Source organism: Netta rufina, assembly GCF_964035555.1.
Source record: "Netta rufina genome assembly, chromosome: 12".
NCBI lineage: Eukaryota > Metazoa > Chordata > Aves > Anseriformes > Anatidae > Netta > Netta rufina.
The window spans coordinates 6174606-6192945 of NC_140135.1; the positions used below are offsets into that span (position 1 = coordinate 6174606).

The window sequence follows — 18340 nt, forward strand, 5'->3', positions numbered from 1 at the left end:
AGCAACACACAGCCATCTCTCTTTCAAGAGAAAGACTGCTTGAGCTGCAAAAACCATGTGCTGCTCTTGATGAAACACGAGAGAAGGCAAGATCTGAAAATCAAACGAAGACCTTGGGCAGGCCACCCGAAATCCAGCGTGAGGTGCTTACTGTGGTAAAACACCTCAGCGAATCCTACGTGATAGAGAAAACACTACGCATCCTGCAAGTGAAGTGTATGTATTTATTGATCAATGACTTCCCTAGAAGAAAATACAGGGCTATCAGCTACCTTGCAACCGCAATATTAAAGCAGGATCCAGCAGGCAGAGCACACCAGCTAACTTCACATCACGACGCGCTCCCAGAGCGCCCTGCCTCTGCCTGCTGTTCCCTCGGCCTGGCTGCCTCAGCAGCAACGCCGGCCTCTCCCCCGCCAGATCCCGCTGTCGCGACACCATATCGCAGGCAGAGCACGACAGAAACGGCGGCTGGGCGGGCGGGCCCTCCCCCGGAGCCCCGGCTCCCTCCCCGCTGGGGGCCGGGCCCGCGGCCTCGGCCGGCTGGGAGCAGCGCGGAGCGGGCGGCTGGGGGCCAGCCGCGGGTAAGAAGCTGGGCCCCGGCTCGCTGCGAGGGGGTTTGGCCGTGAAAGGCTGGAGGAAGTGGTTTTGTCCTGGAAAGGAAGGATTGTAAAAAAGATATTCTGTCCGTAACTTGAAGGAAAGGAAGCATCGTAAAAATATACTCGATGTGTGACGTGAGGGAGGCGCCACGCCTGCTGCCGTGGGGTGTTGGGGAGAAGGGGGACGCAGAGGGGCTGCTGGGTTGTGAGTTAGAAGGGGGCTGTTAGTTGTTACTTGGCGATAACTTCACATTTCTTATGCTAATGTTGTCCCTTGGTAATTTCACGTTTCGGGTGGTAACATAGCTTTTCCCATTTCTGCCCCCTAGGAGGAGATGAAGCTTCTCTCCCTCAGGCTCTCTCCAGACACGCCGCCCTTTTCCTTCCTTTTCCTCACCTGAAGCCCCCCCCTGCCGGGCTGTGGCCGGGGGCTGCTGGAGGAGCAGCTCTCAGAGCCCTCACTGCACCCTGTGAGGTACCGACTGGGCCTCGTGAGGAGTACAAGCTGCAGGACGCCGGGTGCCGCTTGGAAGCAGTCTGTAAATGTGTTTTATTTATTATTTACAAGTATATTTACACACTCTAAGTTACCTTTTGTGCTCATTTTGGAGCAAATACCTCATGTTCGCTGTGAAAATGAGCTATCACACATATCTGAAATATTGCTCTCTCCTTACCTGGGCGTCCTCGCCCCACTCCACCTCTCTCCCCCTGCTGCTTGTGCAGCCTCAGCTCCTCAGGCCAGCTGCGGGCTGCAGCACTAATTGCCTCTGTTTGCATTTCCTACTGGTTTTCTCCAGGAGATTTGATCTTATTAACCAGTCTCCAGCCTGTTCAGGGTTGGTACGGTGAATAAAACATTGTTTAGTTCTGATGTAACCTGTAAATATTAATAAGCACTATTTTTGACTTTTGGGCACATGTTAAAACAGAAAATTAAACTTACGGGCCTAGAAATTTGGCACTACAGATTGCTTTTGGAGCCTAGTCTTGGGAAGGAAGGCCTGAATTTGTGTTAGGGGCTCAGGGTCCTTAGTGCACAGATGGACCTCAGCAGTAACATGGTATGGACAATAGGCAGCATAGTGTGTTCAGTACAGAAATGGCTAAAGTCAGCACCTTTAAAACAAAGTTATCAAAAAACTGTTAACAAACACCAAAGCAGAGTGGTATAGGTGAACTTCTGGCATGAGAGAAAATGTTTTTGTTTACTTACTGGGTTCCCTTTTTTCTGATGGAGGAACCACAGTTGTCAGTGCTGCAGGTATCTTTCCAAAGGGATATCACCCGCACATTTATCCTTCCTATCTTATTAGAGTAGAGGAAAAAAAAAAGGGCAAAATTGTTTAGGACAAAGTTGTTTACCTCCTTAGATTCAAAGGAAGAAGGGAAAGTATATAATTCTAACTTAAAAAAAAAAAAGGGGGGGGGGGAGGGAGCAAAGAAAAACCACACACACAAAGCTTTAAAGTGTATCCGCATTACATTATAGCTACCTATCCAAGGCCTGTTTTATTCCTGGAATTTGGTTCTGGCGAGTTTTATTATTTTTTTCATGCTGAGAGCATGACCATCATTTTGAGAGCATCATCTGGCTGATACTTGTCGTGTTTCCTTCTAATTTTCTGGACAAACTCTAAGCAGAACAAGGAGGCTTTGCTTTTCTGAGATGTGAGAGGTTTAAGGCAAAAGAAATAATTTCTTTTTAAAGCACCTTTTGTTTTCATAAATGACTTTGTCCAAGCATTACCTGTAATTCACAACGAAGTTGAAAGGAGTGCTGATCAAAATTCATTGTAAATGCTCAGTGGTAATTGTTATTGTAGACTTACCCAGCAGATCTTAATGATGCATCACTTTAATCAGCAGTAGTGCTTTGGCGGGTGTTGCCTTGATGTAGCACATTAAGTAGTTACTTCAGCCACCTAAACTGGGTTTGAGCTGAGCTGTGATATTCCTCTGTATGCCTGCTATAGCTGTAAGTAATGCAGTCATTTATCCTGCATAACTGAAACTGTTAATTGTTTTCTTTTGTTTTAATTTGTAGTGCTGCACCATGGCTACTACCTCAGCAGATAGTTCTGGTAGCTATGAAAAGGGGCAGGTGGAGTTGAGCCAGAGTTCCAGGAGCTCTGTTTTTGACTACTCAGAAGATACCTTTGAGTCCTTCAGCGAGGAGGAAGCAGCCTGCTGCCAGCATGAGAGCAAACCACCTGAACCGTGTTGTTCTGTAGAGGATGTAGAGTCTTCTGCCGTGTCGGATGGGTTGGAAAGCATGTCATGTCTGGCAGGCCAAAATCACACAGGTATGCAGAGCTTACCATGCTTGAGACCTGTCTTGCACAGCTTTAGATCTGTGCAGTGGAGATTTGACTTTGCATGCAGTTTTTTAAGTTTTTATTTTTGCCATGTGCCCACTGTACAAAGCAACAGAAGCTCAGTATGCTCAGATCTGTATCTTGGTTTCTCAGGATTCACTGATGACTACGTGTAGGGGGGTTATGAATTCGCCATGAAAATCCTTCCATAGTAATCTTGTGATGCTTAAATTCTATTGGTGTGTTCCAAATTTCTGCAAGATACCATGGCTTCATAACCACGTATGAGAAGCATGTGGGCTGTGTAGTAATTCTTCCAAGGGTGTACATAAGAGAGCTGGATAGCACCTTAAAGCTGCATCGGAGTGATAAAGAAGCAGACAGCAGGAAATAAGCTAACTGTCTCAATGTCTTTCTTGTTTGTTAGTTCTTTTTTCCCTTGTGTCTGTGGGGTTCTGTCATTCTTCTTCCTTTTCTTCAAATCTGGTCTGAGAAATATTGTGAGTACTTGAAGACATGATTTTAAAAATTCTGTTCTTAGTTTGGGAGCTTGTCAGCATGTATAAACAGTATAATTTTTAAAACTAAGGCACTTAATATGTTTTTTAAAAACAGTGTGGACTTGAGATATATAATGTCTGTTAGCTGGCATTGCTGTAATCTGATTCTTTGTCCAATTTGATCAGCTGCTGTATACCAATGTATAATTAACTTTGTCTATACTTAAAAATGACAACCTGTTTGTTCTTACTGTAGACAAGCCCAGTAGAGATGTTCTTTCTGTTCCTCACCCAGCCAGCACCTTACTGCTTTACTGCCTTTTTTTTTTTTTTTTATCCCTCCCCACCTCTGCAATAATAACCAGCACAATTTTTTTAGGAGTCCTTTTAAAATAACATTGAGGCATGAAATCTCAACAAAGCAGGCCAAAACTTGTTGTCAAATATAGATACGTGTATGTAACCCCTATTTGTCACAGCACAGAGTATAGCCTTAGAGATCAGTGCTTCAAAAATCTGAATAAAGAGATTATCATCGCCTTGATGTCTTATTCATGCTACATTTATGTAATTGAGCAGTGTCTAATGGATTAGATTTAACAGTTTGGCTCAGAATTTATAGTTTTTACAAAGATTAGGTATTAATAAACCTTTTTTTTTTTCTTGATATATAGCAACTTTTAGAAATTATTCCATGTCTTACCATTAAGATCTATTTTGTTGGCATCCAGAAGCATGTGCTAGGAGGAAACCTTGTGTGTATAGAGGTGCTTTTAATAAGTGTTAACACTTATTATCTTTATAAGGTTAATATTTCATAAAATTATGGAGTCTTCTGAATGCTGCTAGTTAACTGAGGAAACCAGGGAATAATTCACAGGAAATATTTTGGGAAGTTGATATCTCTCTGCAGTATATATCTTACAGAGAGCAGCATATATAAATAATAAGAACTACAGAAGACGTGTCATGCTGGTATCTCCATAGGGACACATTATTTCATTCTGTAAGCCCTCTCAATTTTGCTATTAGTATCCTGAAAACAGAGTAGAGAAGTCAGGTGCTTGCTCGATGTGCTCAGTATTTTGAACTGGAACCATGTATCTTCCTGTCAGTGGCACTGGCTTGTCAGACCTCTCAAGTCTTTTCTTCACCCAGCTCTTCGCTTTCACATCTTTGCTGGATCCTTAGTTACTGCAGAACTGGAGTTGTACTGGAACAAGTTGAAGAACAGGGAATTTATATAGATTTTCATTCTCCTCCTGCCTTCCCTCCCCATTATTTTTTTCACTTGGATCAATACCTTGATAGAGTTCACCAAAGCTCCCGTGAGTACTTGTACTGCCATGAGAGAAGAGCCTGCGTAGGGCTGAAAGTAAGCAATGGGGGGAGTTGATTGAGGTTGTTAGCACTGCAGACAAAACAGAATGTGTGAGTCTCTTTTTCTCAGCTCATCCTCTAGTCTTTCAGTGGAGCGACAGAAGCTTGCTCTGTATTTCAGCCTGAAACTCTGATGTCATCTGTAAAGGCCCCGATGGTTTGGGGCTTCTTTTCCCTCACCAGGGGAAACTCAATCAAATTCAAGTGTGATTGCCTCCTGATTTGTTTTTTCTCATTCCTGATTTCTTTACAATGTATGTCCAAAGCTACCTTTTTTTTTTTTTTTTTTTTTTTTTTTCCCATTGTAGATGAGCAGTCTGAAGTAGTTGGTTCTGTGGCTGTGGAAAGATATTTCATGAGAAAATGGATGGATGTTCTAAAAAATAAGGAAGCTGTCATTAAGCAAGGCAACTCTGTCCTCAAAACTCATTCTGGTGAGTTCACTAACTTTAGTAGAATTTATAATTCTTATTGTTTTGACAAAGTGGATGTGAATTTTTAACGACTAAAATTTTATGTATAAGCTATTAAGTTAAGCCAGGTAATTAACCTGACTTAATTAGCCATGTAATTAAGTATGAAGATTCTCTTTTATGCCTTCTTGGAAAAACAGTTTGTCAACTGTAACACATGGCTTTGCTGCTTCTGACACAGAGACATTACATTAGTGATGCATTACCACAAGGTTTGGATAAATCTACATAAAAATGTATTTACATCTTAAATTTAACTGAAAACCTCAAATTTTACTGGGCTATTTTTTTCTCTTTTTTCTCTATAGCTGTACGAGGGTTGTGTTTTTTCCTCCAAAATCAACCTGCCTTCAGAATGTGTGAAATGTTTCCCCCCTGTTGATCATTTCTGTTAATTACTGAATTACGTGTTTGCCATGTTCTAGTTCCTTTCCCAAGCTGCAGGAGGCAGCAGGGCACCAACTTTGACGAGAACAATGGAACAGCTTTAACCAACACAATGATGTAGTGCATGGAGGAGGAGAGGGGTTGGGAGGGAAGAAGGATGCTATTCGCGTGCACTAATTATACAAGGAGCTGTGAGAGCAGATGGTGGGATGGAAGTCCTGCTCAAGTCTTTCTGAAAAGTGGGTCAGAGATACTATTTTTAATTAAAAAAGAGCAAGAAAGCTGTAGTTGAGGAAGATTCCTCTTCTGATTCAATTATTTTTTTGCTCATGTTCCTTCATGTGTATGAAAAATGAAGAAATTCAGAAGTTTTATAGAGCCCTTCTAAGACTAATTAATCAAGTAGGTCCTATTGCCCAGGTGCTTTGTGGCATTGCACTCACATCCAAACATCCTGAAACTCCATGTACTGCAGGAGAACATGACCTGAGATTATTTTTAGGCTCTTCTTAATTGCATAGCTCATTCACAACAGTGGTGAGTCAGTGTTATGAGTTCCTGACTCATCTTCAGCATTTATCTTCCTGTTACTGGGTTTCTAAGACTTCACGTAGTCAAGTGAAGAGGCAGCTAAAGTAGATTATCTCATCTGTAGTAGTGAGGCTTCTTCTGACCAGCTCCTCTGCAGTTGTCTTCCTAAAATACATCTGAATCTTGTGACCGTTTGATATGCAGAGAAACTGAAGAGGACCTGATGAATTTGGATTCATTTAATGAATACAAAAGAGCAGTGTAGAGTTAAGGAGGTTTTCCTTCTTTGTAGGGTTTTCTTTGAGAGTTGGTTGGGCAGACTTCCTCCTGAAATTTGTATTTCTGTACTGCCGTACAAACAAACATTCTGCTGTTGGTTTATGGAATTCGAATGGGAAGAGTCAGACTGGTCACTGAGTCTTGAAAAGCCAGTTCTGTTTCCTTAGCTTATGGTGATGTATGAAATGATGCAACATTTTCTACCTGTCCTGTCTCCTGTCATCGTAGCAGCTAAGCACTTTTCAGGCACATCCATTGTTACTGTGCTTCCAACCACTATCAATAAGAAGCTTCTTGCTTAAGCTGCTTTCATGCAAACGTAGAACACAGTCTAGTGATGGACATCCCCAAATTCATCAGCATCAGTTAAGCTTAGTTGTGAGCATATTACTCACTTTTTTTTTTCTTACAGGACGCTATTGACATATATCCAACAAAAGCACAGCAACGTTCATATGCTGACATCTATAAATGTCTTCTCTTTGACTTAGTAGTTCATCACTCAGTGGACACTGTGCCCCTTATTATTTTATCAGCTTGGAAACTTTTTAAACACAATAGAAGATGAGCTCACCTAGAGCAAGGCTGCTGCACAGTTGGTCCCTTCTGTAAGTTTAGCAAAATGAATGGTGCATGCATGTTACTTTTGAATTCATCTGCAGCTAATAAAGTAAGAGGGTTTTTACATATCTTACTACTGATACTGTTAAATAAGGAAAAATAAATCCAGATTTGCCCATAGGAATGCCCTGGAAAATGATTCTTGTTTTTCATAGTTTTATTTATGGTCTGAAAGAAGAAAAGCCGAGATGTTGACCTCAGGAAAAGTGAGAAATTTTTATCATAATTGCTTCTTGGTCTCTTCCTTGAACCTCCACCTCACTTTTGTAGCAACTAGCTGTTATTAGACAGCTAGTAGGTAGTCTTTATTTAATTATTATAATTATTTCCCTTTAATTAAATTATCCTTATCTCAACCCGTGAGTTGTTCTTTGCTTTACTTCTCCCCCTCCTTATCTAAAGGAGGGGGAGTGAGAGAGCGGTTGTGGGGTTTAGCTGCCCAGCACGGTAAAACCACCACACACAACCCTTACAAAAGCTACGTTCGCTGATTGGGCCATCAGCATGTTAACCTGGACTGCTGCACTCAGTTGTACAATGCAATTTAGAGAATTATGAGAACGTTGTCTTGAGATGCGGAGTTAATCTTTCTGAAGAGTAGTTATCAGTTATTGCCTTTTCTAATTCCCTCCTTCACTCATTTCACAATTTTTCTTCTTAAAATAGAAGATAGAGCCTAGTAATAACAAAACGCCTGCCAAGTCTTTTCTATTTAATCAGTTAGACATCAATGGAAAAGGAAACCCAAGAAAAGAGTAGATTTTATTTTCCTCCCCTCACTTGTATAGATTTAAAATCTTACAAATTAGGATGTAGTTGCATACAGAATCCAAAATCTAGGTAGGTCATTTAGTTATAAGCCACGCAGCAAGATTTATAATGTAGATGTGGAGATTAGTTTATCTCCAACGGTGCACATTGACTACTTCTATAATAAAAGAAGTGTCTTTTTTTTTTTTTTTTTTTTTTCAGTTTGTGCTTTATTTTCTAAACACTCTGTAGCCCTGTTGTTGTTGGATAAAGGGTTCTGATTTCATGTCTGTTCCAGTGTCTAGTTTTGTTCTTCTTGTCACCTGTCCCTGCCTTATTCTTCTCGAAAAAAGGTGTGGGAAAGCACGACTCAGGGCAACCAAGCATCAACGAGGCATGCTTCTGGAACAATAATTGGCACTGGCAGAGATTCTCTGTAGACAGACATGCAGTGACATTTAAATCTGCCACCACAAATGGAGATTGAGCATTTGAGCATGTAATGTGAATCCAAAGATGGAAAGAATAAGTGAAAGACAAAAAATGAAACTAACACCACCAAGGATCCTGTTGTTTGCATCTCTTTACTTTCAGCTGAAGGACCAGCAAAACTTCTATACCTAGAAAAAAATCTGAAGTATAAATAATCATCGTGCAGTTAAATGACTTTTTTTTCTGAATTTAACTGTGCACTGACTTTTCTTGTCACTTTTAGTTTTTATTTAGTTAAATTATAGTCTAGATCCATGAACACCTTTATTCTTTCTGAGCTTATTTACTGTTAAACTTGAAAGTTAAAATTTTCTGTTTTTCTTTGCTAGCGTCTCTTCTAATGGCTGTGGGTGCGTATGTGCCAATAGGTGGGTGTCTGGCAGCACACAATTCATGTGTGCATTATTAGAAACCAATTCTAAATTCAATTGTGCTTCTATATGTCAGAAGAAACTTCAGTGAATGAATTAGGCTGGCACTAAATTGTGACAAAACATTCAGCAGACCCCATGTATTTACTTGTGCATTTGAGTACTCAGGTTTGGGTGTTAAATTGCTTTGTTCTGATTCTTTTTTTTTCTACAACAGTAGCTTTTTAATGCTTTTATTCAATCTATGTGCAGCATAGATGCCTCTGCATCCATTTTATCAGTGCAATTAAACCCAATTTTGGCACATGATTTAAGCTGTTTTGCAGGGGTTGTGTATTACACTTGCAAGGAAAACGACCTGATGGAGTTTATCCATGCAAACGTTCGTGATCCTATCCAAGAAAAAAAAAGTTTAAATTGCATTTTCAAGTATTGATAATTCTTACTTATCTGTCTATAAAGTATCACCGCGTCTTTGTTTTTGGTGAATTTGATACAGCAGCTTGTAAGGAGGAATAAATTGCAGTACGATGATTGATTCTGAACTGTGGCAGTTGCACTTCAATCACCCATTTTCTTTGTCCGTAAGGCAAAGCTCACCGACTTCTACTTTGCTTAGTCTTAACTGTAGATCCACTTAATCTTTATAAGGATTGACTGCATTTCTGAAGACATGCCTGGTTTCCTTACAAAATTCCACAGCAGAGGCTTGCCTACTTCAGATTAAATTAATCACAGCATATTTAAGAGATGGTTTACGTTTATATCATTCAGTGGATCTGCGTTGTGGTTAGGTCGAGGTACCCCACAGGACCCGAATGACAATGCACTGGTTGTCACAGAAGCACCCTGAAATATGCAGTGCCTCTCTAGAAAAATAAAATTTCATTCAAGGGAAGCCATTGAAAATGAGTGAAGCAGGTAATAAGGAAAGGACAGTTTAAGTGATATAATCATGCTCTCCAACTGAGTACTTTGAGTGGAAAAAACCTCACCACACCATACCTGTGTAGTCATTATTGTCTGACATTTTTTTTTGGCAGTCAGAGTGGAGCCCTGAGAGGGGAGTACTGTGTTAGCATGAGCTATATGCAAAGATGTGTAAAGAGCTTCCAGTAATGCTTACTGGAATGTTTTGTCTCCTCCTCGCTTCTCGTTTAATTGTGCACATTTAAGCGTTTGGGCTTCAGTAGTTGCATTAAAGCAAAATTAGTATAATAAAGGTAGAGAGGTATTGTCTCCTGTTTAAATAGTTGAAAACAGTGGTATTTCATAAGACCATGCAGAACAGCACAACATTGTTATACAGTTAAGCTCATGCAATAATGAAATAGTAACACAAAAAACTGAGTTGTGTTAGCTGTCTGTATTGATTGGCTCTGTTTAAGTCAGTGGAAAATCTTCCTCTGAGCATTGACTAAACTTTTCAATCCATCCATACGTGCCCATCTGAAGTGTAGTCTGTTTGGTTTTATTATTAGGTGTCACTAGGAAGGAAGGAGGTGAAAGGGTGAAATAAATACCTGGTTTAAACAAGCTCATTTATTAATTCCTTAAATAATCATTGACGCTTTAGAGGAAAATATTTTCTAGTATAATTACCCTTCCTCCAAAAAAACCCACCACCCTCCCCAAAAACACACCAAATAAAACAAAACCAACCTACAAATTTATAGGTGTTTTCCAGAGATACTACAAGAGCCACTGCCTCTGGTTCAATACTCATAGGATTGGAGAAACAGATTTACAAATACATCTGTGTTGTATCATTAAGTTGTCTGATTCTTTAGGGTTTTTATCCCCTCTCTTCTTTGGGGACTATTCAAAGAGGTATTTGTTGTGCACGTTCCTGTAGTTGTTATCCATGCTCTGATTTAAATTGTGTATTTCTGTTATTACTGTCATTGCTTCTGGGCTTGACATTGGCTTTGTTTTTTATTAAATAGTTAATATGAGGCTGCACAGATAGAAGACCAGTAACTCTTCTCTTTCCCTGCTATAGTAATTGACACTTGCTTTGTTGATGTGTGGCTAACAGAAGTTACTGAGTTACCAGATGAAGAACTGGATGCTCTCCGGACCTTTTGCACCGATAAGATCAGAAGGATGCATCAGGGGCTGATCTCTAAGCAGGCAAGTGGTGTCAGGTCAAGGAAGCTGCAGCATGGATTCACGTCAAAGAAATCAGAGACAAGTGACTTGAACTGCACGGTTCCTGGTCGGTTAATGAATAGAATCCGCCTGAAGAACATCAGGGAGACCATTAAACAGGTACTGTGTGGTGATTAAAATGGTAACGATTTCTGTTATTGAGCAAGGCTGGGATGGGCAGTAAATGCAGCCCACAGTAAGCCCCAGAACGAGGGGGCCTGCAGTCTGTCAAGAGTGTCAAGTCTGGTGTTTAGGCCAGCGATACTTGCATTCTTGCTTTGTGCTTGTAGAAGGATTTGAATATGTAGTTATAGCAGTCATCACCTACAGATGCCTTTACCCATAAATCTGGGCCTTGGCAAATGCCTTTGCTTTGTTTGAAATTGGTACAGAATGTCTGCATCTGGGCAAGCATTTCTGATAAAGCAAAAAAAAACACCTTTGAATAGTAATTACAGTCATTTATTTTACTTTCTCTCCATCATGTATGCTGGCTTTAATCTATGGCCATATAACATAGTGAAAGTGACTGTTAACATATTCCTCTGTTAAGCCTGTGCCAGGTGAGCAGGGAAAAATACTTTAAAGTCAGTCCTGGCATAATGATTCTTTCAGGCTTCCTGCCTATTTAATTTGTTTTGCAACTTCAGCAATCTACATTCTGTTATTTTATTAGCATAAACCAATCCACCATTCTGTAGAATTCTTACTGCCTCTTTATTTGTATTAGTGTGGTAATACCTTTTTTTAAGAAAAGTGACTTTGACTGCTACATCTATTCATTTTTGTGTTCACCACCACTTAATACTCCTATGCAGAGGAGAAGAAATCAAGGAGTAAGATGACAGAGGCTTGAGACATGGCTTTCTAGGATTGATTCCACTGCTCTTATTAGGTCTATATAACAAGATGGAATCTGTGTAAATTAAATCAGATTAAAATTATTGATAATTTGTAAATAAGCATACGGGGTTTTGTGAAATGTTATTAAGTATAGTCAAAGTGTCATGGTAGGTAAATGAGGAATTAATAAGTGTATTTTGTTTAACAAAGTCAGCTGCTTGTTGAACTTCGTATTCTGTCTTTGAGATGCATATAGATATTTGAACCAAATGCTTCAGAGTTCATTTTCCTCTTAAAATTTGTGAAGATATCATAACCTTCATGGTTTGTACCTAAGGCCTTACATAGATTATCAGTGTAGGAACTTGATGACAGCCTCATTACAGACAGGCAGTTATATATGGTGGAATTATTGCTGATAAACAATTGCTGTTACAGAGTTGTGATGATCAAGTATTTGTACTCTCTTAGCTTGTTGGGAACGTGAAATAAAGCATCTTCGTTTCACTTAATCAAGCCTTCAGGAATGAGTGTATTAGCTGTTGTGGAAGGCTGGTTAGCACACACGGACTGGCATTCCAGAACATCAACTGCTTACTAAGCAAGAGGAACTAACGACTGGTGGTGCTCCTGATGTATTTGATACTAGCAAAGCTTGTATAGATTTACACTGATAAAACCAATTTATACTGAGCATCCACCCACATCAAATGAGTTACTTTTTCCCCCCATTAAAACCATCTTCAATATTGGCTTTGGTTGCTTATGTGTTGGTAGCAATCAAGTACTTTTTTTTTTGACCATTAGTTACTGTAGAAGAAATTGGTAGTGTGCACACAGCTTCAAGTGTCAGGGAAAGCTTGCCTATTACAAGAAGCAGCAGTCTGTTACAGCTCAGTGCAATGGGTCTGAGATACAGATAAGTTCATTTCAATTAAAATCACCTATCAGTGCTGGAGGAGGCAATACATCGGAAAAAGCAAATATTTTTAGTGTGAAGACATTCAGACAGGCTCATTGAAGTGATACAGTGACAAAAATTATGAAATAATTTGCAGCTGCCTGAAAAAGCAAGCCTTTGTCTTTAGAAACTCTATCTGTATCTTTATTGATTATTTTTAATGGAGTGGTCATCTTGCTGGGACAGACACTGCTCATTACATCAAAGTCTCATCCTTCAGGTGACAGAAGCTCAAGTGCACCGATCTTCACAGTGCCCTGACTGTAAGAAGAAGAAGGCAGAGCTAGCCGAGATCACCTTTCTCAGACAAAAGAAGGCACTAGTGGAAAGAGCTTTACTCCAGGAAAAATTGGAAGAACAAATTTATTCCAGAGTAAGCAAATGTTATTAAAAAAAAAAAAAGTGTTTTGATACATTTTATATTTACTGTATCTAAAGAATTTGTAAGCCAGATTTTCTCCTAATTTATGGTAATGCAATCAGATTGATCTGAATGCAGAACAATTCAAAATAGAATTTGGCTCCATGTCGTTATGGAGACATGGGACTAGCATGCTGATCAAGTAATTTGAGCTTGCCTGATTTATAGACGCTGAAGGTCTTTTTCATGATGTCCTGAAACTGTTTTGGGTACATCTTGATTAGTTCTCCACAGTTTAATTCTGATGGGCTGTCCAAGACAAAATAGTAAATAACAAAGCCATGCCACAGTAGGCGTGTCTGTACCAGTCTTCCTCCCAGTCCTCTGGCTTAAGAGTTGCAGAATAAGGTGCAGCAACAGGTTGTGGAGGCTCAGGCTCAAGCTTGCTGCTTGGAGACAATTTCTAAGGCTGTTTCTTAAGCATGGCAGTGATGTGATCTTTGTCGCTTGAATGTAAGCAAGCTGCAAAGGTGGCTTCTGGTAGAAGATCTGATCATTTGTAAAGGCAGCATGTTGTTACTGGTTATGCAGTTGAATGCCAAAGTTTTCCTGTCACGGTACAAGTAGAGGATGCACAGTACACTCACTTTGAATTCCTAAGACTTTATTGCTCTGAGGGGCAGTGACATCAGTTTTAGAGCTTTTGCTTTGTACATGCTTGTGCATGTGGGCTTTTTTTTTTCTAGTGGTGTGTGCTTTCTCCACCCCCTCCCCCTCTAAATTGGTTTAAAATTTTGCCAGGTGCTTGTCACTTCTTCCCTGCTGAACAGGGCAGAGGAAAGTCAGGCCCAGTTAAACATTTGTGAGGAATTACAGAGGAGGAGAGAAAATGTGGCTTTGCAGCAAGTTTTCTGTTGGTTCTTCAGGAATAGTTTAGTAAGGCCTCATTTTTCTTTTTTCCTTTTTTTTTTCTTTTTTTTTTTTTTTTTCTTCTCCTAGCTTCTCTGAAAAGGCCTTTTCCTTCCCCTCCCTGGGGAAGAAACCCTTGGTCAGTAGCCAGTGCAGTGTATGAGCTGCATGGCATTATTGAGCTCTCCGTCATCTCTCTTGGCAGCCATCCACAGAAGGTAGGGATGACATCTGGTCTCTAGTGACCAGCATAGCTTTCTGCTCGCCTGCTGTATGGGACAGATCACTGGCCACACCGTTCAACAAAGTTTTTAAACAAGATGTTTTAAAAACCCAGCAAAATTATTCTGATGGGAACAGCCTACCTAGTTGCTCTTGAGGGACTGGATATAGCTGCTGGTGGCAGACCCGTGACACTGTCCGTGTCAGATGGCAGGAACCCAAATCCAAATAATTTTTGTTTCCTTTTTATTTCAGGATGCGCTTACGCTTATAGGAGAAACACTCAGAAGCTTTCCCAAACTTTCAGAGGATCCCAGGAACTTATGGCAAAGGCTGAAAGACAAAGGTCAGAAAACCTGAAGGCCTGAAAATAATAAACATAAGTCAAGGACATAAAGTGGTGGGAGAGTCTTCTGTGGGCAGCTACGTGCTGATTGCCAGCTATTGTGGGTATAACTTGTTCTGTCAGTGATAAATGGAGTGACAGTTTAATATTCTTGCAGGTGGAACCAGATATGCCCAGTGTGCTGGAGTCTGGGTTAAGATTCAACTTTTTACTCAACCCCAGATACAAACGTTGCAATTCTTTGTAATCCAACTAAATATGTTTTTCAAATTATGAAAGCCTGCATTTTCTATTATTAGTCTGACAAGTAATTTACTGGGGGGGGGACTGTGCTTGTGGGATTTCAGAGCAGCTTCCATCCGTAAGAAAAATAAATGATTCTGTTTTCTGGGGCAGGGAGCTGTAATTACTGTGTTTCAGCTCAATCTTTGCCCACTGTATCATGTCAAATTGAAAGTGAGAGTCCCAGGTGAAGGAGAAGAAGGTTGCAAAGTAACAGGAGAAAAAAGTAAAATGAAACAGGGTATTTATAGAACTGAAATAATGAGACTGTAACAGAAATTAATCTGCAACAGCGAGGATGCCAACAGGACATGAAAAGGTAATAAATTAATCTTAGAACCTGTCTGGGATAGCTGTCTACAAGGAGAAAAAACAATATAGGTTAAAAATGGCACGAGGTGTCAAGTAATATTTTTGGCAGATCTTTAATATAATTTGGTATTTGTTATTTTATGCTATTTTCAAAATGGCAAAGACTGTCTTTCAAATAGTATATCCAGATGAAAGTTTAAGTATTCAGTGCACATCCAAATAAAATGGCTTTATGCTGGGGAGCTCAATGGGCTAAGGAACAGAATCATTATCTGCATTGTAGCCTCAAAAGATACTTGCTGTGCTGTGGGCACAAATGCACCCCACTTTTCTGACCATTGCTGACAGCAAGAGCTCAGTGCCTTGTTCGTGCAGTGACCTTGTGGCCGCTGGACTTGCACGAGTCACAGGTAGTGGCTTTCATCAGTTTTCAGCTTCTTGGTTTCTGTGAATTTAGATCTCTTGATGGCTGTGGAAATCTTGAAGAATATCCTTGTCTATGAACCGTGTGAATAAAGGATTTCACTGCTTAATACCTCAATTATTTTTTTCTATGAAAAATAGGATAAAAACATTTTAAAAACTTTTTTTTTTTTTTAGGCAAAGAATATGTACTGTTGAAGTTGGTTTTGTATTTTATATCCTTTTAATCATTTTCTTGTATAGTCTCATATTGTTCTAAGAGTGCTAGGGGGATGTTTAGCCTCTTATTTTCCCTTCACACAAACAAATGGAAAACCTAAAAAGAAATGTTGGGATGTACAAATAGGCCACCTGCGTCATAGCAGATACCTGCTTTTTGGTGCTTAAAAACCTGTCCTGAATGGGTTCATCCTGAGCAGGTCAGGCCCAATGTGAAAACAATGCAGCCTGGTGCTTCACAAAGCTGGTTGTCATTGCTTCCTTTGCAGTTGATTGTTTTCTTGTAAGCCGGTGGGTTTAGTTGTCCACTGAATATTCCCCAAAGCTTGGCTTTAATTTTTAATTTATCACCACAGGTTGCATAGCTGCTTATATAATGAGAAAGCTCCTGCCTGGTTCTTCTCGTTACTCTCTGATGATTAGAAATGGTTGAATCCCTTAAATCTCCTCCCTTCCAATATTTTAAGCCTATTCTTTTTATATTCTCCATCTCTGCTCCTCAGGTAACTTTGGACTACACTCCCTGTTTCTCTTGAATCTTCCAAAGTCTCTTGTGATGTGCTTAACACTAGGTTAAAGACCCCCAGCACTCCCAGTGAATCCTCATGTGGGCTGTCACATATGGAAGTGGTAATTGGGAGCTGGATTCTTTGAAAATGTAATTTTGTTGTTGCCAATGAACACATTTTTCACCCCTTTAGAAAACAAACAAACAAAACAATAAAACAAAACAAAAAAACATCAATAGTAAATTCTGAGACTCAAAAGATAAATTGATTCATTTTATAGGAAAAAAGACATTATGATATTTTGCTTTCAGTACGTAGTTCCTTACTGGAAATACTGAAATATTTATTTCCAACTCTTTTGTCAAACCTTTTTGTAAATACGTTGAAGTATGAGTTATTTGGACTAGTGTCTGACAACATTTGTGTCTGTAAAATAGTATTCATACTCCCACTGCACAGAGGCTATACAGTTCTTGTTCGTTTGCATAAATGTCAGAAAGGCATCTCAGGTAGCTCCTCTGAAAAAGTCAAAGCGTATTTTGCTCATGTCTTTGTGTGCCTTTTCCTACTGCTCACTATGGTTCTTTCACCGTTTTTTTAAATCGAGAGTGACTCAGATCTGAGTGTTTGTCTTCTTGTAGCGGCTATTAAGGACGTAGAACAAAATGAATGATCTGGGACTCTAAATAATTTATTTCATAATCCTGAAGTGCTTGAGACTAGAAATCCCAAAATTCTGATGTGCAGGATGCTGGGGGAAGTAGATCATGTCGCTTCTTTTTCTGCTCACAGGAGGTTCCCCCTCCTGTACCTTCCTCAGCAGTGGGTTTTTGGTTTGATCCAAAGGAACTCTGTAAAGCTGTAAATATTTCAGATCAAGAAATATTTATTAATATGCTCCCTTGTTGGTGCTTACTGGGACATAGAAGGAGTGAGGTGGATCAAGGGTGATTCATATGTTAAGCAGCTGAAGTACTGACAGAAATTAATCTGCCTATTGTAAGAAGTCCTTTTGGAGCTTTTGCCTCCTAGCTTTCATGCTACACGTGTTGGCATTAGTTAATCCGAATGATTTGTGACGTGGTACAGCGTGTGAACTTTGCACAGACGTGGAAGGGTTTTTCATGTATATGTTGATATTATATATGCTGATAACTGGTTTTTATTATACTATTCTTTATTGCTGGCCCTTTGGATAAAGTTGTATTCCTCAAATTACTGTTAGAGCCAGTTTCTTGTGTGCTTTGGCAATGTAATTTCCACTTTTGCTTGCCCCAGGTTTCTCTGAGGAAAAACTGAACCTGGCTTCTAGGCTCAGACATTCCTTAGTCTTGTTCCCAACCATCTGTTGGGGCACAGGACTGTGTACTTGTTTCTCTAGTAACCTATTTTGAGTGAGATTCTGGGGGAGAAACAGAGATTTCCAGTTACCTGTGAAATATGTAGTCACCGAATGCTTGAGCTTGGAAGGGCACCGTATCCACCCACTGCTTGAGCAGGGTTATGCAGAGCAGGTGGGCCCTGGTCCCACTGGCCCAGTAATCCTTCCATTAATCTTGAATCTTTTCTTTGAAGCTATACTAGAAACTGCAATGCTTCAGGCTCCCTTGGAGCCACTGCCTTTTCATAAATCCATCTCCTTGTCATAATTCTGTTGCGTAGCGAGAATTTTTTTAAGTACAGCCAATTTGATCAGCTTCCAAGAAGAGGATCTGAACCCTTTTATTCGTACTGGGAGCTTTACAAAAACTGAACTGGTGGCCCTGAGGATGAGGTTTTGCTGCTGGAAGGGATCATGTCTCTCTGTGAAGCTGTTAGCTGACACAGTACCCAGATTCTTCTTTGCTAAAAATCTGAATTGTTGCTTTCATGTGACTATTCTAAATTATGTATGTGGGTATGGAGAAGAGTGCTTTCAGCTATGTATTTTTAAGACATTTGGAAATATACTTGTGTTCTTTAGATTGTGATTTTATTAATATTCAGTATGATTTTCAGTAAACTACTTTTTATTGTCTCTGTTCAATGAGAACTAACCTAGATGCTAGCTATAATAAATGCAAATTGCTACTGCATGCAACAGACTTGTGTTTTGAAT

The 18340-nt window shown here is 39.9% G+C and overlaps 1 protein-coding gene across 1 annotated transcript in view; it reads left to right on the forward strand.

Moving 5' to 3' along the window:
* The first annotated feature begins 553 nt into the window (after positions 1-553).
* LOC311213988 (uncharacterized protein C8orf48) overlaps positions 554-18340 on the forward strand; it is a 35027-nt gene continuing 17240 nt past the window's right edge. The window contains exons 1-7 of the mRNA XM_084294343.1: positions 554-584; positions 932-1141; positions 2650-2908; positions 5109-5234; positions 10743-10975; positions 12880-13032; positions 14407-14497. Of these exons, the coding sequence (XP_084150469.1) occupies positions 2659-2908; positions 5109-5234; positions 10743-10975; positions 12880-13032; positions 14407-14497 (853 nt within the window). The 5' untranslated portion in view covers positions 554-584; positions 932-1141; positions 2650-2658. The remainder of the gene's footprint in view (positions 585-931; positions 1142-2649; positions 2909-5108; positions 5235-10742; positions 10976-12879; positions 13033-14406; positions 14498-18340) is intronic.